The sequence below is a fragment of the Electrophorus electricus genome, chromosome 13 (genome assembly GCF_013358815.1).
Source record: "Electrophorus electricus isolate fEleEle1 chromosome 13, fEleEle1.pri, whole genome shotgun sequence".
Lineage (NCBI taxonomy): Eukaryota > Metazoa > Chordata > Actinopteri > Gymnotiformes > Gymnotidae > Electrophorus > Electrophorus electricus.
The window spans coordinates 7,003,969-7,025,403 of record NC_049547.1 but is presented as its reverse complement, the minus strand read 5'-3'; the positions used below and the strand labels follow the sequence as shown (position 1 = coordinate 7,025,403).

Sequence of the window (21,435 nt, the reverse complement as noted above, 5' to 3'; positions counted from 1 at the left end):
TTTCATACAGGAAATGCTACACTGTGACGCTAACGTTGGTAAAGCTGATGCAAGTTGAATGAATCGAAGAGTAAGCGATCTGTGAAACTCGAAACGGTGTGTATATCACTGACTCTCAGCCTGTCTTTATGACATTACATAGTATTTGTAAGTGTCATTTAGATTGTTAAATGTTGTGTGGCAGAACATTGATTTCGAGGTTGGCATAGACAGCTATCTGGCTAGCTACATTAAGTTAACTAGCTAGCTAAGTTGGTCCACATATGGGTGAATTTCTGTAATGCGAGCTAACGTTAGCCCGGTACACCATTCAGTAAATAGCTTAACTAACTAGATTTGAAAACATTAATATTTTTGTTTCAGAACAGTGCCGTTCTGTTCAATACATTTACAACCACTTAGTTTAATAATTATTGCCATAGGCATTTGATCAGTGGGCTGGCAGGGCAAAACTAACTAGCTTACATAGCTGATTGTCGTTGAATTGAAATCATTGCGTATTACGTTGGACTCTTTCCTTGTCAAGGTAGAAAATGACAGATCTTCAAGGAGTTGGGTCACCTGATCTGACATCCACAGACCTTTACGAAAAGTTGAATGCGCAAGGAGAAAAAGTCAGAACTCTGAAGTCGGAAAAGGCCCCGAAAGTAAGAAGTAAAAACGTATTATAATTACCATCACAAATGCCCCATGATGCGGAACACCGGAAAAACAGACCAACATTTTTTCTGCTGTTCAGTCTTTCACTTACATAATTATTATATAGTCAGATAAAGTAATAATTAACGCACTTTTTTTTTTGCCAAGGCTGAGATTGATGCTGCTGTACAGGAGCTTCTAAAATTTAAAGTAGACTATAAAACAGTGACCGGTCAAGATTACAAGGCTGGCTGTCCACCAACCAACATCATTCCAAACAGTAATGGCCCAGCGGTAGAGGATGGAGATGACCAGGTGGACCCCTGGAATGTGTCAACAACTAGTGCCAAAGGAGTGGACTATGATAAGCTCATCGGTTAGTTATAATATTATCAATTTTGGACAGGTTGCTGTTTGAGATAAAGGTCCTGTGTGTATGCCAAGGATGTTTTCTGACAAAGATTCCATGTGCTTTACAAATGTACATCTGCATGAAATGTGAATACATTTGTGTTTTAACCTGAGAGACTGTTCTTGCCATCTGTCTGATGAAATGGTATATTTTCTGCCATTGTTCACAGTGAGATTTGGCAGCAGTAAAATTGACCAAGAACTGATCGACAGAATAGGCAGAATCACTGGGCAAACTCCTCACCGTTTTCTCCGCAGAGGAGTCTTCTTTTCACATAGGTTTGCTCCAGTCCTGAAGCTAAACTGTAATTAATACTGGCATCCAGCCTGCTAGAGCATTAACACATTACTCTCTTCTGGTTGTCTTCCAGAGACATGCAACAGGTTCTGGACGCTTATGAGAGCAAGAAGTCTTTCTTTCTCTACACAGGCAGAGGGCCTTCATCAGAAGCAATGCATGTTGGCCATCTTATCCCCTTCATCTTTACCAAGTGAGTCTGTTTAGTGCCTCAGTATGCAGTCCAACCTAAAATATAATGTTAAAGACATTACTTTATAATGTTAGAGACATAACCTTTTTCTACAGCTAGTAACATAAGACTTCATGTTATGAATTTATACCTTTAAGGGAAAAAAAAGAGCAGAAATGTCTTTTCAGAGAACATCTCTTCCCTGACACAGGAGTTAAACATTGCAGTGATGATACTGTATGTTTAAGGTCTAAGTGTCAGAACAATGAATTTCTTCTAGAAATGATCTGTCATGGTTGGCCTAAAGTTGCAGTGCTTGTCAAAATTAGAAAATAATATGCAAGATTTAATGTTGACCATAAAACAGGTAAAACATGTGCATGTTTGACAGATGGCTTCAGGATGTGTTTGACGTGCCTCTGGTCATTCAGTTGACTGATGATGAGAAGTACCTGTGGAAGGACCTGACACAGGAGGAGTGTTATCGGTTTGCTGTGGAAAATGCTAAAGACATCATCGCCTGTGGATTTGATGTCAACAAAACATTTATCTTCTCTGACCTTGACTATATGGGGTAAGGAGCAGCCTTGCACTTATCAGTAAGAATTGTGTTGATGATGAATGTAGTTTTGTTTTTTTTAATTATTGCTTTTTCTGCAGTCATGAGGTTTTTGTTAAAACCAGTAGATGTTGATGTATTATAATTTAAAAATGGCACCAAAATATCAGACTCAGTTAGCTGGCTTAAGTGGTACATATGATTAAGGGGAATTAATTGCTTCGATTTGTCCCATGCTAGCATTAATCTATAGAAAAAAATAATCTTCTTACCATAAATACCACTTTTCATTAGTTGTGAGATATAAACATATTGTTATCTTAAATGTCGTCTACTTTTGTTGTAAAGGCAAGTTTTCATGAATGTACCACCACAGAAGTAAGCACTTATATGTTCACAAAAACTATTGTAAACAGCTTTTGTCTTACGAGAGTGGGTTCACAACATTTGTGAGGTAGCACACTTGACAGTCCAAAAATGCAATATAAAGTTGTGTCCTATTTGTTTGGAAGTGTTATTCATAATTATCTCTAATGCTAATATGCAAATTTCCTGTTTTCAGACAACAGTAATGGAAAAAAATCACTATAAATGTAGCAGTAACACTAAGAAGCCAAGAAATAAGAAACAAAAGGCACGAATTGCATACCATCACTTAAAGAAGTTATAGATTAGTTTGAAACGGGACTGAAACAGGAGGAAGTTGAGGGGAAGACAGATGAGTCAGGTGAGGATGTGCAACATCATAGCACATCAGGCGTTAGCAGATCAGGCGTATTGCTAGATTGGAGAAAATCAGAGTAAAGGGGCAAATACTACTGAGGAACAGGATGATTATAGATGCAGTACAATTTGTGTATTTCGAACTAATAAAATAGATACAATCCATTAGCTCATACATTTTGGGGGAGGGGAGGTGGGACCGGGGGCTATACATGCCTTGACTGTAAGTTTGGACCACTCCTAAATTTTGTTTCGTACTAAGAGTTGTGCTTGTTGTTTCTGATGTGGTTCGCTAATTCATTTTTTTTTCTACAGGATGAGCCCATCATTCTATAGAAATGTTGTGAAGATTCAGAAACATGTCACATTTAATCAAGTTAAAGGCATCTTCGGATTCACGGACAGTGACTGCATTGGTAAGAACACCTCTTAATGCCTGTAAAGTTTTTGATTTTTGCCTAAAGCCAAAAAAGTGATGATAATTCACTGTGACTTCTCATGGCATTCCATGCAAACCAGCATACTTGCTCCTGTTCTTTTCTCCTATAATTGCTATATCCTTTTATTTCAAGGAAAGATCAGCTTTCCTGCCATACAAGCAGCACCTTCATTCAGCAGTTCATTCCCACAGATTTTCAATGACCGGAAGGATTTACAGTGTCTTATTCCCTGTGCTATTGACCAGGTCAGTAAACGTGGGAGGGGAGTCTTAAATTGCTTAATAAGTTAGTTGCTAATTAGTAAGCACAAGCATTTTAGACATTCTGGGTTCTGGGATTATTGTTTTAGTGAAATTGAGACTACTGGCCACATTACATTTACAACAAAGGCAGATTTAGTTTGATGGGTTGTTTAATATTGCTAATATTTCTACTTGAGAATGGACAAAGGAAAGTGGTGTTTGGGCAAGAATGTCAATAATGGGTTACTTATTGAAAAGTTGTCTAACTACTTACATATGTACCTTTCCCCCCCCATATACAATAAGGAACTAATTTGACCTAGAAGCTCCACTGTGAAAAGGACAAATTTAACTAAAATATTTTACAAATTAAGTAAGTGTGTCTGAAATTAGGTTTTAAATTAACATTAAGGCTAATGCATACACTTGCTTAGTCATGCATTAATTGCAAGAATTTCTACTTTCAGGACCCATATTTCCGTATGACTCGAGATGTAGCACCTCGGATAAGCTACCCCAAACCTGCTCTGATGCACTCCACCTTCTTCCCTGCCTTGCAAGGAGCTCAGACCAAAATGAGCGCCAGTGACCCTAACTCTTCCATCTTCCTGACAGACACGCCAAAACAGATCAAAAACAAGGTAGGCTCTTTTAGCTATATTCTAGCTCAATGACTATTTATTAGTGTATCTCTTTGAGTATAATCAAATTGAATGTTTGGTGTTCAGAAGTGTAAAATACATCTTAGCAAGTGACAAAAAAAGTTTTTGTGACCTTGAGAGGCTGATTGTAAGATACCATTTTACTCAGATCAACAAGCATGCATTTTCTGGTGGAAAAGACACTATAGAGGAGCACAGAAAGTACGGAGGAAACCCAGACGTAGACGTATCATTTATGTACCTAACCTTCTTCCTGGAAGATGACTGTCAGTTGCAGAAAATCCGACAGGTGAATGAACATTTTATCTTGCAGTTTCATCAAGCCTCTGTCTGTGGTCTATAAAAACCATGCATAAGGTTGTCTAGGAAGCAGGCACATTGCTACGATAACAACATTTTTGTTGTTATTACAGGATTATACTAGTGGAGCACTGCTGACCGGTGAACTGAAGAAGTGTCTTATCGAGACCCTTCAGCCTATGATCGCAACCCACCAAGAGAGGCGCAAGCAAGTAACAGATGAACTGGTCAAGCAGTTTATGACCCCTCGAAAGCTAGAGTTCAACTTTTAATTTGAAGGGGAAAAAATGAGAGATGAAAGGGACTGTTGGCTGTAATTTTAATCATGCTTTAACTTAACTGCAGTAACCAAATGGACATTATTTAGAATCCACAAGGACAAGACATACACTCATGCCCTGTTGCTAAAAATGAAACATGCCAAAATATCAATGTAAACATATCACAGCAATGTTGTCTAACATGAACAAATGTCAAATAAAATGAATGCTTTACCACCGTCTCAATGCTCCAGCACTTAAGCAAGCAATTACCGAACAAAAACAAACAGACAAATCTAACAAAATATTCCCATACACATTTTCAGTTTCATTTAAGCATTTGTTTATGATCAGTAACTAACTCATCATGAGTAACTAACTTTACAAGTAACTAATAAAGGTATAAACCAGAGGTATTTAAATCACAGTCCTCGAGGTCCAGGTGTTGGGGGGTTTTTCACTTTTTTCCCCACTTTACCTAAGGTGTGAAGTGGCCAACTAGTTACATAAATCATTTAATCATCTATAAGGGATTACAAAATCTAGGACTGGATTTGGAAACCTAGGACCAGATTTGAATTCCACTGGTATAAACACAAATTAGTTGTAAATATGAAATGATCATGCCTGTTCTTAACAGTCCCTTTGGAGTTTAAACATCTTTTGAAAAGTCTAACCACAAACCTGACTTTTTTGAAAATGCCACATTGATTTGTATATAATCAATATAGATTTGTATATAATGTTATTAAAGTTGTCACGGGTGCACTGACTAGACCAGGGAGAATGATAAAGCTGTTGCAAACTTTGCTGATCAAAAAGCTGAATTGAATTGTATAAAATGACAGTGTCTGGAATCAAAACAACAATTATTTGTTGATCCCCTTTTTAAAAGTTTTGAAATGGCCTCTGGCCCACCCAAAGCTAGTTCAGAGTGAATGTTATAAGTATATTTTAGTTGGTGGATTATTTTTGGAAGCCCCTGATGCTGCTTAAGGAAATGTTATATTCACCCCAAAATAATGATGTAGTATGTTAGGATAGAAGGCTAGGCTGTTTGAACTGTCTTTGACCAAACTGAAGGAAAACAGAAATAAATATGCACAAAAATCTGCACTGAAATTCTAGCATCTTCAAGTATAAATTCAAAGTAGCATCCACAATACATAATGAAACAAAATGAAACAATCATTCACACCATCATTCTCAAAACTGCCTGTTCATTGAAAATCCTTCACGCTGAAAATGTGTTCTATGCATCTGACATTGCTTATTCAAAATTCTATGAACTCAAACACATGTATATGTAATAAAAAAAAAACTATCTCAAACTTTCATTATGCACCTTAAGAGAGGTGCTGCTAGAGATAGTCACTGCAAACTGTAAATAATAGTTTCAGGATCATACCAGATGACTTGCAAGTGCTACTTTTTCCCCAGGAAACGTCATCCACTTTAGAATGACATGCCACCATTACCATATTGTCAGTGGCATGATACCTGATATTGAAGGATCATGATTTGTGGCTTTAATCTAAATGTACTATGACTCTGTTCGCAGAAACCGAATGATCAACTCATACATGGCAAAAACAGCCATGTTGACTGGAAAAGCACGGATGCAGTTGAGGCCAAGTCCTTTGAAAAGAACACCAGGTCCCTCAGTCCGCACACTTTCTTTTATGCAGTGAAAGAATCCTCTGTAGTGCTTCTTGCCCATACCATTAGTCTGTAAGCGGGATTTTATCACATCCATGGGGGTCCCAATACTCCAGCCGCACATACCTGCTAATCCCCCAGCAAACAGTACCACCTTCCACTCTGAAACAATGTCCATATTTGTGTCAGCCTTTCCCCCCGCAAAAATGTTTGTATGTATTTATTAATTTATTTAAATGATTTGCGTTTTTGCAGGGATGAAAACTCAAATGCTTAATCATGGTTAAGAAAGCAGTGGATTGTACGATCATACATTTTCTCAGTGTAAAAGTGTTTGTGTGAAACTTTACCTGGTTGAACATACTTGTCTGGAGACAGCCATTCACAGACAGTGTAATAGACAAGGAAGTAAGTGGCAAATGAAGGGCCATCCCGCAACGCTAGCGCGCTGGCTCCTTTATAAAGACCCAGGACACCCTCCTCACGGGCAATGGTGAAAAGGCAGTGCACAGGCCCCCTGTATTTAGGCTTGGCTTTAGGGTCTGATCCCAGATACGGCTCAGTCTGACACTGGAGACGTACTTTCACTATGTCTGCAGGAGACATTACTGAAACCTTAAACAAATGAGATGGGATATTAGATGGGATATCTACATTAGCTGATGTAAAAGCCCTTTCTTTGTGGACAAAAGCTAAGTTTCTGAAAAGCTTAAAGCATATGTTGATAGATTTTCAATAGAATTTCCTAAAAGTATTGTCTGTCTGGTATGAACCAAATAGGTGATGCAAGTTTCAAAATTAGTTTAGGAGCAATAATTGTTTCTCATAAAATACTAAGCCATGTTATGATAAGCCATATTCCTTCTCTACAATGGAATGTGCATCTCATACATCATCAACTTAATTGCATATTTGTGGTAACTCACTAAATGGAATCTGAATCTTATTGGTGTCTTTGGTAGTTAAAAAAAAGTAGCTGGACTGGATACCTGAGCAATACCTCCAGCTAAGCCTGACAGAAATATATCGATCTTAGCACTGGGAGCATCGGCACTAGTACAACGCAGCTGACGGAAGACCTGAAGCACATTCCTGTATGTGCCAAAGACTACAGAAGAGCTGATGGAGAGGGTGGTTACAGGCATGGACATGCCCTTGTAGAAACCATAAACCTGAGAAATACAGCATGAACTTAATTGAGGTAAATGTAAACAAACAAATAAATAAACAATTATAATACAAAACCTTTCCAATCAATATCTGGCCACATACCCCTTCATTTCTGCAGGTTGTGTCAATGCACTGCCATACCCCAATGGACTTTCTCTGTGTCTGTATTCTGACCTAAATAAATCCAAAAGCAGCAATAACACACGTATCTTGGCAGCAGACAGTAACAAATATGTACGGTGTAAGGCCAAAATGTACCTTAACAGTGTCGAGAGGATAGCCAACTGCCACTCCAAAAGCACCTATACACAAATCATAACAAAACTGATTAGTTAGCTAAGCTAGCGTTACCTAGGTATTACACAATTACCTACATCACACAAATGTAACATATAAAACGTACGATAGCTAACCAGACCGGTTTCGGTAAGACCGTTAGTAATAACACATCGTATTGAGCTGTAGCGGATTATAACAGATTTACCTAAATTAGCTATGTATTTAGCTACACTGATATTAGTTAACTACAGTGTTGCAGAATTTACACTAGCTTTTGTTATGCTAGCTACGTGCCAGCGCTAGCTACCCACCCACTGAAATAAGTCAATATAACATAAAGTAACTTTGTGTCATCACTGCCATACCACTAATTTAGATTATTTATATATAACTACCAGGCGAAACAAAGATCACGTGGATATAAATGCTTAGATCGTTACTTAGCTAGACTACCAACCTGCAACCGAACCGGCAATGAAATCTGCCAGGTGCATCCTGACTGTCTCCAGACAGCGGGACTGTAGTCAGCGTTAGGTGTCTGGCCGGCTAAAGCAAATTTTGACCTGATAGCAGAAAGACCGTGTATAAAGATCCAGCTAGTAGACGTGTATTTCTAATTTTTTCTGAGGATTGTTTCGTTTTTGGCCTAGCTACGATACAATTATATCGCTAGCTAGATAAATGTAATACATTCATATTCCGCGAAACAGTAATGCTAAAATGTTTGACCAGTGGTACTATCCAGTTAGGTAGCTAATGTTAGATTTTCGTGTCCCTTTCGCAGCGTCAAAATAGATATAGCTAGCTAACTGGCTAGCTATAAAAGTAAATTGCAATGTATTTAATAACCATAAACATAACATTTTAAAAATCTATTTCTTAGCCTGACATTTCCACATCTCAACTGACATTCTGTGATTGTGGTTGTTTTGTTGTCTTTTTATTTATTTAGCCATCTGCTATTTGAAGGACATGCATGGCGATTTGCAGCTTTGCTCTAGCCACGACTATAACTCCCGTTATCATGAGCTAAAGCAGAGTAATACAGCAACGAATAATAAATGCATATCCCCACTGCAAACGACAGAGAAGCACTTTACGGCACCTAGGGGTGTTGCCTCCTTACAAAGGCCTCCATTGGTCCCGGGGCTTCCTTAAATATGGACTATCCCTCTTTGAACTTCATTCAGAAAGTACGAAAATAGAACATCACTTGAGACAGGCATGACACGAAAGTCGGGTCGTCGTTTGGCTGTGCAGAGAATTTGCTCTTAGAAACTACAGACCGCTGACAAATATTTGGTCATCCTGTCCAAATACTTACAGGGAGAAAGCTAGCTTATTAGCTAGCCAAACATTACTTATCTATATAACGATCTAGCTACTATATTTTTTTTTTTTCTAAAACACCTTTGGTATGATCTTGATAAAAGCAGTTCTTTTTTAAAGCCAGCACCGACAAATTTCGGGATTTTGTGTGTGTGTGTATGTGTGTGAATTGGAATTTTAATCACTTGAACTGAAATTAAGGTATGGCACTGGACTTTGTTGCAGGATGTATGGGAGGTAAGTGGAAAAATCCAGAAATCATGTTAGGTAGCGTTATCTTAATTACAAATCAGTGTGTCCAGCTAGCTAGTGTGTCCATCGGATACTTACCTGCTTATTCCATTTCAGTTGATGTTTGGCCTAAGAAGACTATACCTATACCTAACACTATACTATAAGTTTATGGCATGTTTTATTGACAAAAGTTACGTTACAATCAAAGCTAAAAAAGTAATTCTGTTGTAAAATTTAAACTGCACGTCTGCGTATATGACAGAAACCATACTGTCAGTTAAATCTGAGCTTTGTTGCTGTATCCTGCACTTTCATTTAAACTGCAAATCTAGGCCTATATTACCGATAATAAAATAGCTAAAATTGCTTACATTATTCTAAAAAACAGTAGCTAGGACACGTTGTAACGTCGCATCACGTGTATTTAACGTAGTAATCACAACAGAATGTGAACTGAAGATATGACTACTAAGATATGTTACTCTCCAGCAATACCAAAAATATATCCTATTTTGTTCAGAAAGATCACTTCTACATTATGATCCTACGTTACTTTAACATTTCAGTTCTCCCTCTCCCTATTTTAAGCCGAGCCAATCAAATACAGTGATCTTTATCTGCCTACTTCAGGCTGAAGGGACGCGCCTGTTGCCACACACGTATGACGCAGGTGTTTTAACGGTACGCGTTCTCGTGAGTCAAGGACGCCAGCGTTTTGGCACTGGGTATAGCTGCGACAAGTCAGACAACTGTCTGTGTCTGTGTGTGTGTGTGTGTGTCTGTGTGTGTGTGTGTCTGCGTGTGCGTGTGTGCGTGTGTGTGTGTGCGTGCGTGCGTGCGTGCGTATATATATATATCTCAAGTAACATCTCAGTGCACTCGGTCCTTACGCTTCCCACTGTTCTTGCAACCTTTTTTCAATGTATTACAAACAGACCACTCGTAATAAAACTGTCCCCATCCCTTTTCTCACTATAATGTCAATGACTTAATTTGTTACAGGTGCTGCTGGTGTATTGGTTGGACATCCTTTTGACACTGTTAAGGTGGGTTCAAGATTCCTTTCCGTTGCCTCTGCCTCAGCAATCCAGAAATCTTAGGCTTGATATTTGATTGTTTTACAGTTTGAGCATTAATGAAAACAAACTTTAACAGAGTGAACAAAGCCAACAACACAAACCATGTACTCTTCAGGTTGTGTTTTGAAACTAGCCATGTAGTTATGGATTTTCTTTTAAAAGGTTATACATCACATAGGCTGGCTGAAGACTATGTGTATGGGTTACATAGTGACAAGTGAATGTGCACTTTAGCTGAAGTCACTCCATCACTTTTTAGGTTCTGCTGTGTAATTGTGTCAGCAGTTTTGCACTGTGCATTCTGACTCGAGATTAGATTAGAATTTTCCATATGAACTATTATTCTTTCTAAAAGGTTTATGAAGTATAACTTTGCTCATACATCATTTCTGTATGCACAAACTTAAAAGAACTTCCAACTGGCCCACAAATTTAAAAGAACTCCAAGCTCTGATCTGGAGTACAAATGGAAACAATAGATTTTTAGGAGCATGACATTAGAGTGTCTTTATGACATACCAGCCCACACTCAAATGCCATGTATTTTGCACTACAGGTTGCTTCTGCAGTACCTATCTTTAAATGCAATTGGGAATTGCGTTCATTACAATATCACACCAGAAAAAAAAAATGCTGCTTTTTTTGGACGGTATCTTTCTGGCAAAGGGCAGGATACTGACAGGAACTCATATATACTAACCCATAATCTGTCCTGTAATTTGTTCTTATGCAAGTCACTGATGTATATATAAAACATGCATCTCGCTTTCAAAGTCAGTTCTTCAGCTGATTGGCATCTGAACAAGTCATGTAATAAATAACATGACAAGAGCATCAGAGGGGTGGGTGGGTGAGGTTCAGATCTCAAAGTATAATGTCCGTCTCAGCCACTTTCCTGCCTTTTTCCTTTGCTCATTGTAAACCCTGATTCAGGGGCTGTCTTTCACGGCATAAGTGTCACTTTGTTGTAGATGAGGGTGAGGGATTTACAACCTCTGCACGGATGGGTAACCTAGTAAGTACAGTCAAGGTGAATTTCTCTATTTCCATTCGAACATGGACTGTTTTGGGCTTACATTTAACATAACAGCATCGCTCAGCTACGGCATTACACTCAAACCCCCATTTTATCCACTACATTGCAAATCTGAATGTTAAACTTTGTCTTTTTCCTTTCTATTTTGTGTTTTTGATTTCAAATATTTTTTATTTTCATTTGCAACATGTACTTTCAGTTCAGCAGTTTGTTATAGAGCTGATATTTGCTCTTAATCTTTGGTTGTAATTATGGAAAATCAATTTTCAGGTCAGACTCCAAGTTCAAAATGTGAACAAGCCCATGTATCGCGGAACTTACCACTGCTTCCAGTCCATTGTTCGTCAAGAATCTGTGAGTATGACTTGGGCCCCACTGAGGCTAGAATAATATATTTTTCATGTCTGTGGTGTTAACTGAGAGAGGTTCTTGGAAAGCAACACTTTCAATAATTGAAAGGTTAAGCTGAGCAGGTTCAGACTCTTTCTAGTTGCACATGATTTAAACTAGGGACACATTAGAATTAAGCCATCACTGCTGAGGCATTGATGGTACTGTAATAGCTCAGGATCACAAAAACATACTTTACTTTGGCATAGTGTGGCAGACGTCTGCCCAGCATAACATGGCAGGAGACCAAGGACGCTGTGGAGCTGTGACGGCTGGATGATATCTCAGTACATAGGGTCAATAAGGACACCATGCATGCAGAGCTAAATTAAGCTTGGGTGACATCCTATCTTGTTTGCTGTCCAGGATAAATGTACAGTTGTGCTTTATGGGGTAAGGTTGAGTTTTTGATAAAGGAAGGATATTACTTTGATAAAGGAAGTTTATGATTGTAATAGAGTAAACGAGAGTAGGAGCCAGTTAGCCTCTAGAAATTCACATTATGCCACATGGTGCCCATTAGTTATCATGTTGATCACTTTTATTTTTTGTAAATCAGCATAATCATATACATACCTGAGAGACATAGAAATGTTTATTTATTTATCTATCTATTTTTTAATTTAAAAAAGCTTGTTCATGCTATGCAGTGCACATTTTGATTTGGACAGCTGTTCCACAAAAAATACAATAGAATGCAGTAATTGTTTCTTTCAAATTAGATACAATTTCTTGATTCAAGAACCCTGTTCATGCTTAATGTTCTATTTTTACTTTATTTTGTTTCATGTATACTTTGTGCTTCTAACCTTATTTTGTTTTTCATTCTCATTGCTTGACCAACATTTCTCTTCTCAGATTTTACTTAAGTTTGTTTAAACTCTCTCTTTGTCTACAGATGTTTGGGCTATATAAAGGTATTGGGTCCCCCATGATGGGTCTGACTTTTATCAATGCCATTGTATTTGGTGTCCAGGGAAATGCTATGCGCATGCTGGGGAGAGATACTCCTCTTAACCAGTTTTTGGCAGGTGCCGCAGCTGGTACCATTCAGTGCATCATTTGTTGCCCAATGGAATTAGCCAAGACTCGCATGCAAATGCAGGGTACAGGAGAGAAGAAGTCTTCAAAGAAAATGTACAAGAACTCTTTGGACTGTTTAATTCGCATCTACAATAAAGAAGGAATTAGGGGCATCAACCGTGGCATGCTCACAACTGTTATTCGTGAGACACCGGGCTTTGGAGTCTATTTCCTTTCTTATGATGTGCTGACACGTTCACTGGGCTGTGAACCAGATGATCTCTACATTATTCCAAAGCTACTCTTTGCAGGTGGTATGTCTGGGATTGCTTCTTGGTTATCCACCTATCCAGTGGATGTTATTAAATCCCGCCTCCAAGCAGATGGGGTGGGTGGAGTCAATAAATACAATGGCATTATGGACTGTGTAAACCAGAGCTGGCAGAAAGAGGGCTGGAGGGTTTTTACTCGAGGTCTGACCTCAACCCTTCTTAGGGCCTTCCCTGTCAATGCAACCACTTTTGCCACAGTGACACTATTCCTCATGTACATGCGAGATGATGGCAGTATGAACGACTGTGAGCCTGCTCACCAGCTTGTACAGGAACCACAGCAAACACAGCTCCAAACCACAAGCCTGTGATTGAGCTCTCAAATGCATCATGGAAATATTCACACAGTCTCAACTGGGACCGAAGTGACTTGCTAAACCTCTGACTAAAAGCCCCTTTATATATTTCTCAACGAAGCTATAAACTGCATGTATATGCTCTGTCAGAATCACTATTTTTGCTACAATCATCCCTGTAATACTTTATCAGAATAGTAAGAATAACAAACAAAAACCACACACATACCAAGCAATCTAGCAAAACAAACAAACAAAACCTAAATCATCTTTTTAAGTGTCTTTATTGGCAGTGACTTTGTACTGGAAACTGGGTTTTACCAGTTGACCCCAAGTCTCCATAATATTCAAAACAATGTTTTGCTAAGTTTGCTGCAAACATGTGCCCTGATTTTCTGCAGAAACTTATAATTCATTCATTTGTAGTGGATCGGATGGGTGTTAGCAAATAAGATAAGGTCAAACAGGGTGGTGGCAAGTTCATTTTCTAGAAGTCCAGTGTATACAAAACAAAGAACCCACAACGCAGTATCTTAAAAGAAAACAACTAAAGATTCTAGCAAAATTTCACTTTGCTGAACACATTTAACTTGCTGAACCCATATGGAATTCCTGCAATTTCATTCTTTCTAGAATGTGTTATCTGCTGATCTACTAAAAGAACAGCATTTATTGAACATTGTTTTCTTCTGTTTTACCTTCATTGCTACATGCATTCCAAATAAGAAAAGCTGGATACCATTTTCATTTTAAGTTTTGGTTTCCATTCACCTCCAATTTGTTGAAGAACTGTAAGTCAATGCAGTCTGGTGATACTGCAAAGGTCAAGAGTAAAACAAGTATAAAAATATTCATGTATAGTATACATCTGTACAGTGATCAGAGTGTGACACATCGTTCTGGTTATACGGAACATATTTTTCAATGTTCTAAAATTGTTTTGGCACAGCACTGTATTGTAAATTTTGCAATTTACAGTTGTTGGATAAATGTTCAGAGATGATGACAGACATGCACCTTAATTATGTAATGTAACCCTTTCCCTTTCAGTTTTCAATCTTTTTCAGCTTCTCAGAATATGTTTTTGTTTTGGGCTGTGCATTCTTATTTTAAATAGTATGTCTGCTTTGGATAACACTGAATGATTTGCAGGAAAAGCTTTGTGAGGGAAATGATTACAGACATTACTACTGCTAATAAAGAGACAAATAGAATACCTGCAAGCAGAGTAAACACATATGCTACTGTATTGTACTGGGTTGCCATTCTTTGTTGAAAAAGTGCTTCCTGATCTCCTGGGTTAATGAATCACTGCGTATTATACTTCGTCTGCTATATCAAATATGAAAAATATTGCATCTCAAAAAGTACCGTTCCCCCCCCCAATAATCTGAAAGAAACCTTTAAGTAGTCACCATTACTCAGTATATGTGTTGTATATTTTAAAAGATTAAACAGAATGAAAAAAACAAAATTCACATCAGGTCTCCTGTGCTTTCTATGAACGGACAAAGAGTCTTCATAAGTAAATTAACATCTTTACTATCTAAACATTGTAGAACCTCTAAAACATTTTATTCTTTGTCCCATCTCCAGTTTCATAAGCTGCTGACTGGTAGCTGGGCAAGTCACCTCTAGTCTACACATGACTGGAGAGTTAGTCACATTAGACTAAGAACCGTAAAGTAATAGTACACTTATTTTGTTAATGTACCTAAAGGGTTCTTAAAACAGATGTTTAAATATTTACCTAGAAATATAAATTTAACTCCTGCACATTTTCTTTATTATAGAAATACTGCTCTTGTATTTAAAAAAAAATGAGAAAAATACAAATCAGTTAAACGCAAAGTTAAACCAAGGAATTAAGAGCCTTGGGTTGTGCCAAAAAGCTGTAACTCCCTTCCCATAAAAAGCACTGTACATTTATGGGAATGGGGCCTAGCTAAGGGAATGTTTGTTGGGAAAGGGCCTTTAATTACATATTAGTCACCTTAACGAAACCTACCCATCAGTTGATACAATGTTGACACTATATGATCCATGTAACAAGGGAGCTTTGGTTTCATTAATGCATATGTACTGGAAATGTCCCGGGCTAATTATATCCTAGAAATACTTTCAGAAGCGACTGGCATTTTCATATCTTGTACAGTTATTACCGCTATAGTTAGACTCATACTTATCAGCGTTTACTTATCTTGAACTTTATATGCATTTGTTTGGCTAGACTGAGAGCAGCCACATTGGCTTTACAATGGCAGCTGCCACACTCCCAAATATCAATTGCAGCTACCACACCCCATAATCTCATTTCTACATTAGTTAGTTAATTCTCAACAGCACAGAGTGCAAACCAGGAAAAAACATTGAGTTGATCCATCATCGAGCGACTGTGTAAGGCAAAAACACCAAACAATGCATTTTACACACACACACACACACACACACACCCCTGAACTGAGGCCATTTGATCATTTGTTGGTTTCCATGCTTATCACTAAGCTTAGCCCAGTTATTTTAAAGAACCTCAAAGTGAAGGTTTTTTATCCTCACGTTTTCAGCATTTTGCAAATTATACCAAAATGTAGATGTTAATCTGTTCAAACAGACAGGTTTTACTCCAGAACTATTAAGAAATGACTACTGTGCACACGTGTTTGAGCATGACACTGGATTGTATGACATGGGAAGAAAGGACACTAGATCTAGTAAATGCTTTCCAATGAGGCAAGTTTGTGTATGTGGTGTCCTCTAGTGGTTCAAAATGGAAAGTGTCATTCCATATCATGTTCATTCCCACTGGGTTGCTTTGAACAATTTATGTTAACACTATGGGAAATATGTGCTGTAGTGTAGGAAGCATAGTCAATAGAGAAAACATGAAAAGAAAGAAAACATGTTTGTTTTTTTAATTGTTATTCTGTCTTACCTAGTTATATTCATATAAAATATTCAATTTTTAACTTACAGTTAACAAAAATATCAAAAATGTTAATTATTTGGCACACAGCCATGCAGCATATTCTTAGACAGAAACACAAAAAGATTCAAGTAGCTTACATTGATGAGGAGGGCACACTGTGTGCAACAATGGTTCCAAACCTATAAAGTGCACTGAGAAAATAATGTGTACAATACATTCATGATGTAATTACATGGAGGGTCAGATGCTCAGAGATTGTTCTTCGAGGTAGTGTTTTTTAATAGCGTGGTGTCACACGGGTAGTGTAGACAGCGGTAAATCTCCTCAGCTCTAGAGCGGCTCACTTGGATACCTGCCTGAAGTGCCTCCAGTGAACTGAAAAAGAAGACAAAACCAGATTTTTAATGTTTACACTCCGAATACTTCGAGTAAGGATATTTTTCATTACATTTGCTAATTTGAGGTGATAATCATGCCATTTGAAACATACTGACATCTTAAAATCAATAATGAACTAAAACAATTCAAGGCGGGGGCAGTAGTGCAAGTAGTGTTCTTCACTCAAATAGTGGTGACTTAGGAGGAAGTTACAACAGTAAGAGAAGTACATGTTTAAGTACATTTAAAAAACAAACAAAAAAAACCAAAAAAACATTTAGATAGATCATAGATAGATGTGTTGAGCAATTATGTCTTCCAGAGTGACAGTAAGGCTAAGAAAAAAAAGAACAATCCAAAGATCTTTGACAAGCCAAACAATCCAAAATCATTTGTGGAAAAACAGCACCATGACTTTTCCAAGCAATTGTACAAGCTGGAGTTAGATGAGAAATGCTGGGAATGAGGTTTTGGTCAAGTTACCTTGTAGACAAATGAAAAACAAAAATACTAAAGCACCTAAATGAGCAAGATAAATACTGGCTCATTTGTCCTCATATACTTGACTATAACTAAGGTCTGGGTACAAAAAGACAATTTACTTAATAAATTAGATACCAAGTAATATGCCAAAATAAAATATGACATCTGTACTTTGACTGACATTTTCACTCCTTGAAAAGAGAGTCACAAGGATATCATATGACAGAACAAGCAATGGAATGCGAGGAAATCCATTTGTTTAATCCCTCATTCATGCTTTTTCTGTGTCACATCCTAAATGCTGTTTGTTCATAGTCACATTTTTAGTCCCTATACTGCAGTTTGAATCGAAGGCATGCTGTCAGAAATTGGCCCAGTACATTGTATAGGAGTTTCTGTTCAGTGGAATTCACAAAGAAAGTTTGCCCAAAGCAAAGTTTTTCCTGTCAGACTAAAAACACACCACCTTAAAATGCACCACCCTGACAGCATGACAAAAGCTCAAAATCACATTGCTGATGTAATGGTGAGGTCTTAGTGCTGTATAATATATCTTAATACCTGTTGACCAGCTGGGCCACTGAGCTGAAGTTGTGACACATGTAGAGGGCATTTACATAGGTAACACATGGAATCGTAAGGTAAAACCGCAGAGCCTGCTGATGAGGACCTTTGACCTCTGTGGGCACACCAATTGCCTGCCCTTTTCTCTGTTCCACCTGGGCCAGTTCGGCCAATAGGGCAGCTGTGTTGTCCGGATCACTGCTGACCAGCAGCCGAATCCCGGCCCTGACCAGCGCTGCTACAGTGCTGTCATAGTAACGGCTACGCTGGAAGCACCTCAGTGGCTCCCCTGGCAATGAACAGAAAACATGATAAACACCTGAATGAAGAGTGCAAATGACAAATACATGGTAAAAAAAATCATGGCAAGTTTTATCAGGTAATACATCGAGACTTAGAGAACTCTGAGAGAAAAAAAACAACAACAATATTCTTAACAATTAGGTGTTTTGCCATGTAAACTATGAGGTTTTTGCAATGCAAACAAAAAATAAAATGGTATTACAATGCCATACTGAACTGTAACAGCACTGTGCCAGCTTGTGCAGCTAGTGGTCCAGCTCACCAGGTCTCGTGCGATCTTGCTCCATAACCAGGCACACGCGGTCAAACAGGCCCTGCAGGCTTTGCAGCCTGTCCTGCAAGCGCCTGCGACTCTGGGCGCTGGCCACCTCGGCCTGGCTCTGCCACGCCACTGCCATGCGGCGGCTCACCACGAAATCGCAGGAGGCCAGCGAGCACACCTGCACTGCTAACCCATGCTTCAGGCGCAAGGAGGACACCACTTCTGCACCACCACTGAGGCAACGGCTGTCCACGAGGACACTTGCGCGGGCCAGGGGCTGTTCAGTTGCCAGAGAGCAGCCTGCACCGTCACCTGCAGCCTTAGAGAGAGCAGCGCTGACTGCCTGAAGCCGGGAAATCAGACACAAGGGGGTGTTTGAATGCAAGATGAGCTCATAATGTTTAGAAGCCTAACATTACTTGGTTTGCACTCAAGATGTTATGGACACTGGTTTGGAGGTTTGGTAATTTCTATGAAGCCTTACTCAGATCTTAAAACTATCAAAGATCCTACAATTGTTTTTGTTTTTTTTCAGCTCCATGCTGCTTCCATCAAGATTTTGCACACAACCACCATACCCTACTGTAAACGTACATGCGTTTCAGCTAAACAGGAGGCCAGGGGCAGTTGAAAGTCCAGCTCTTCAGACAGCCGCACCTGCTTTTTCATCCTATGCCGTGTCCATTCCTCCTGCTGCCACCTAGCCTGCTCTGCACCGCCTTCTGTACATACTTGCAGCGGTTCACAGTCAGGCACAGGGTGATGGCGTAGAGCCTGGGAAACTCTCACAGTTAGCTGCTCTGAGACAGGCCCTCCCTCAGCATGGAGCTTCTTTCTCCTCTCCTCTCCTGCCTCCTCTTCTTCGCTGGAGTCCTGCACTCGGACGATGCGGGACCGCTTGGGTCTCCCACCTCTCGTCTCATCCGTGGTCTTGCTCTGTCGGAGACGAGCCCTTTTCCGTGTGGAGTACTGTTTCCTCCCATCTACATAGGAGTCTTCAGGAAAAATCTCTGCTCCAAACTCCTCTTCAGCAGCACTAAGATCTTCCTCATCCTCACTGCCCTCGACCACAAAGCTGTCCTCTGCATATGTCTCATCCTGCTCAGGGACCTGTGTGTACAGGAATGGGTGTTTGCCATGTGTTTAAATCCATTTGGGACCTTATTAAGCCAAAATAAGTATTCACAAAACAGCTCAACGTGTTATCGGATTTGGTTGTTTGTTAAAAGTGAAATATTTTTAAATGAGAAGAAACAAATATCCACTTGAAGTTCATTTCAAAATTATACTTCATGAAATTCTATGTACTGCTTCTAAAGCATTTGATTTCAGCCAATCAATTTGGACTTCACTGTCCTATTTCTTATGGCCACCAAAGACTGGAACAAAATCTCTCATATGCCTCAAAGGGTTAATTGGAAGATTTAACATCCACATATAAACCTACATTGGCTATATGTAATGCATATTCAGAGCAATGTCAGACTTTGAGAATGGTTTAGACCATAATGGGGCTCCTTAATGTGTCCAAATATCACAGTTGTAATGATCAGTGGACAATAATCTGCATATATAATTAATATCTACACACCCACAATTTTGTTTTTGCCTACTGTCTTTATATTATTTTTTTCATCTGCTCTTATAACTGCACTGGAGAATAACCTGACAGTGTTTCAATATACTGTACAGCTCTGTATTGGTACAATGACAAAGTTGAATTTAATTGGATAAAACCTCTTGCCTAAGATTCTCCCCTTGAGCTACCATGTGGAAAATGGTTTTGTTTGATGATTTGTATATGTTTTTGCATTTTTAAATTAAAATGTGCTATGCAACATCTACCTACACCAAACAAATGAGATGCACTCCTCAGGCCTCCCATTCTGTCAGTTATAACTATGCAGGATAAATAAACATCCACATTTATGTACACACTGCTATGAGATAGTCAGTGGGAGTTAATGTTGTGTGTATCTCTGAAAAAAAGCATTAGAAAAATCTGAATACATTTTTGAAGTTTAATATTATACTATTGCTTTGTCTGGCATGGTTAAACTATGTGCAGGAGGACAGGAATCATGCCAAACTCACATGTAAGACAGGCCAGCCCTGAATTCTACTATTCATGGGTTCCACTTCTGTTGAAGCCGAAACCAGTAAAAATGTGACAGAGATGCCATGCTACCAGGCAAGCAATTGATACTGGAAATACATTTTTTAATTCCTTTTATTCATTTTTTCTTTCAAAGTTTATTTTATATATATCCCAAGCAGCCCCTCACCTGTGAGAAGATGTCTACATTGTGAATAGGCTTATACACCATTCTAAATTTGTTAGAGATGGCAGGGCTCTTCACAGACTTCAGATAAAATCCCTGCATTTCAGAATCTGAAAGGGAAAAAGTCTTTACTCAAAAGGCAATTTTCCACATAGTAAACTCTCATTGAACAAAAGAGTTCCAATGTGTTAAGTGTCAGTTTAACCCAGAAGGCTTTATATTGTCAGTAAACAGCCCCATCTATAGATTGTATTAAATGGTTTATCAAATGTGATCTTCGTACACCAGGAGCCCAGTTATTATTTTGGAGACAACTTGAAAACAGAGCCAAAATGACAAAAGTGATCTAACCTTCCTAAATAATATTTTCTGGCTGCACTTCCATGTATCTGCACTGAAGCTGAGCCTCTGTTGCTACTACAAGACCTTCTGCATCCTTACCATTGAGGCCTTGAGATAAGTGAGTGGTGTCCACTACAAAGCCTTCCAACGACTGGTCCAGTTCTTCATCACATTCATCTGATGAAACAGAGTCCCCTTCTTCAGAGAGCACTGCTTCCTCATCCAGGAAGTGCCTCCCCTCTCTGCGCCCCACCTTCTGGAAGAGGCAAGACAAGTTCAAGCAGGTCACTGCAACAGTAACATTTTTTCCTATTTGACATTCAAAATGTTTGACATGTTTGAAGTATTTACAGTCAAAATAC

The 21,435-nt window shown here is 38.7% G+C and overlaps 4 protein-coding genes across 12 annotated transcripts in view; 2 read left to right on the top strand and 2 right to left on the bottom strand.

The window, feature by feature from the left end:
- The first annotated feature begins 16 nt into the window (after positions 1–16).
- On the top strand, positions 17–4,940 carry wars1 (tryptophanyl-tRNA synthetase 1). 3 transcript variants are annotated; one of them, XM_026995636.2, is made up of 11 exons: positions 17–96; positions 531–647; positions 808–1,015; positions 1,221–1,329; positions 1,422–1,541; positions 1,912–2,094; positions 3,118–3,218; positions 3,375–3,487; positions 3,952–4,125; positions 4,295–4,435; positions 4,560–4,940. In XM_026995636.2, exons 2-11 carry the CDS (start codon positions 534–536, stop codon positions 4,716–4,718), a joined length of 1,422 nt encoding a protein of 473 aa, XP_026851437.2. In that variant the 5' UTR covers positions 17–96; positions 531–533; the 3' UTR covers positions 4,719–4,940. The 3 variants fall into 3 exon arrangements, with proteins under 3 accessions (XP_026851437.2, XP_026851436.2, XP_026851438.2); XM_026995635.2 differs by having other exon boundaries at positions 20–96; positions 527–647; XM_026995637.2 differs by lacking the exon at positions 17–96 and adding an exon at positions 130–147 and having other exon boundaries at positions 527–647.
- On the bottom strand, positions 4,752–10,369 carry slc25a47b (solute carrier family 25 member 47b). 3 transcript variants are annotated; one of them, XM_026995644.2, is made up of 7 exons: positions 9,474–10,369; positions 8,272–8,377; positions 7,794–7,837; positions 7,638–7,709; positions 7,355–7,537; positions 6,716–6,980; positions 4,752–6,527 (listed from the first exon to the last, which is right to left on the bottom strand). In XM_026995644.2, the coding sequence occupies exons 2-7, from the start codon at positions 8,306–8,308 to the stop codon at positions 6,250–6,252; spliced, it is 879 nt and encodes a 292-aa protein (XP_026851445.1). In that variant the 5' UTR covers positions 8,309–8,377; positions 9,474–10,369; the 3' UTR covers positions 4,752–6,249. The 3 variants fall into 3 exon arrangements, with proteins under 3 accessions (XP_026851445.1, XP_026851446.1, XP_035388632.1); XM_026995645.2 differs by lacking the exon at positions 9,474–10,369 and adding an exon at positions 8,920–8,968; XM_035532739.1 differs by lacking the exon at positions 9,474–10,369 and having other exon boundaries at positions 8,272–8,835.
- On the top strand, positions 9,017–15,013 carry LOC113567582 (mitochondrial basic amino acids transporter). Of its 3 annotated transcripts, none has more exons than XM_026995643.2 (5): positions 9,334–9,380; positions 10,380–10,423; positions 11,428–11,471; positions 11,763–11,846; positions 12,781–15,013. In XM_026995643.2, exons 3-5 carry the CDS (start codon positions 11,460–11,462, stop codon positions 13,546–13,548), a joined length of 864 nt encoding a protein of 287 aa, XP_026851444.1. In that variant the 5' UTR covers positions 9,334–9,380; positions 10,380–10,423; positions 11,428–11,459; the 3' UTR covers positions 13,549–15,013. The 3 variants fall into 3 exon arrangements, with proteins under 3 accessions (XP_026851442.1, XP_026851444.1, XP_026851443.1); XM_026995642.2 differs by having other exon boundaries at positions 11,428–11,486; XM_026995641.2 differs by lacking the exon at positions 11,428–11,471 and having other exon boundaries at positions 9,017–9,380.
- A 1,449-nt stretch (positions 15,014–16,462) lies between these two features.
- Positions 16,463–21,435, bottom strand: part of fancm (FA complementation group M) — a 30,157-nt gene continuing 25,184 nt past the window's right edge. For 2 of the 3 annotated variants that reach the window (XM_035532734.1, XM_035532737.1), the window contains 6 exons: positions 21,173–21,329; positions 20,735–20,841; positions 19,044–19,559; positions 18,450–18,792; positions 17,882–18,173; positions 16,463–16,834 (listed from right to left, as the gene is read on the bottom strand). In XM_035532734.1, coding sequence (XP_035388627.1) covers positions 16,708–16,834; positions 17,882–18,173; positions 18,450–18,792; positions 19,044–19,559; positions 20,735–20,841; positions 21,173–21,329 — 1,542 coding nt within the window. In that variant the 3' untranslated portion in view covers positions 16,463–16,707. The remainder of the gene's footprint in view (positions 16,835–17,881; positions 18,174–18,449; positions 18,793–19,043; positions 19,560–20,734; positions 20,842–21,172; positions 21,330–21,435) is intronic. The other variant, XM_035532736.1, reaches the window with a different exon arrangement.

Coding starts and splice junctions, on each gene's coding strand:
- LOC113567582 (XM_026995641.2), top strand. CDS start 9,347: ATGGCACTGGACTTTGTTGCAGGATGTATGGGAG. Junction 9,381..10,379: donor TGTTGCAGGATGTATGGGAG/GTAAGTGGAAAA, acceptor AATTTGTTACAG/GTGCTGCTGGTGTATTGGTT. Junction 11,847..12,780: donor CCATTGTTCGTCAAGAATCT/GTGAGTATGACT, acceptor CTTTGTCTACAG/ATGTTTGGGCTATATAAAGG.
- slc25a47b (XM_026995644.2), bottom strand. CDS start 8,308: ATGCACCTGGCAGATTTCATTGCCGGTTCGGTTGCAG. Junction 7,710..7,793: donor ATCCTCTCGACACTGTTAAG/GTACATTTTGGC, acceptor GGATTTATTTAG/GTCAGAATACAGACACAGAG. Junction 7,538..7,637: donor CAACCTGCAGAAATGAAGGG/GTATGTGGCCAG, acceptor TGTATTTCTCAG/GTTTATGGTTTCTACAAGGG.
- wars1 (XM_026995636.2), top strand. CDS start 534: ATGACAGATCTTCAAGGAGTTGGGTCACCTGATCTGACATCCACAGAC. Junction 1,016..1,220: donor GGACTATGATAAGCTCATCG/GTTAGTTATAAT, acceptor CATTGTTCACAG/TGAGATTTGGCAGCAGTAAA. Junction 1,330..1,421: donor GGAGTCTTCTTTTCACATAG/GTTTGCTCCAGT, acceptor GTTGTCTTCCAG/AGACATGCAACAGGTTCTGG.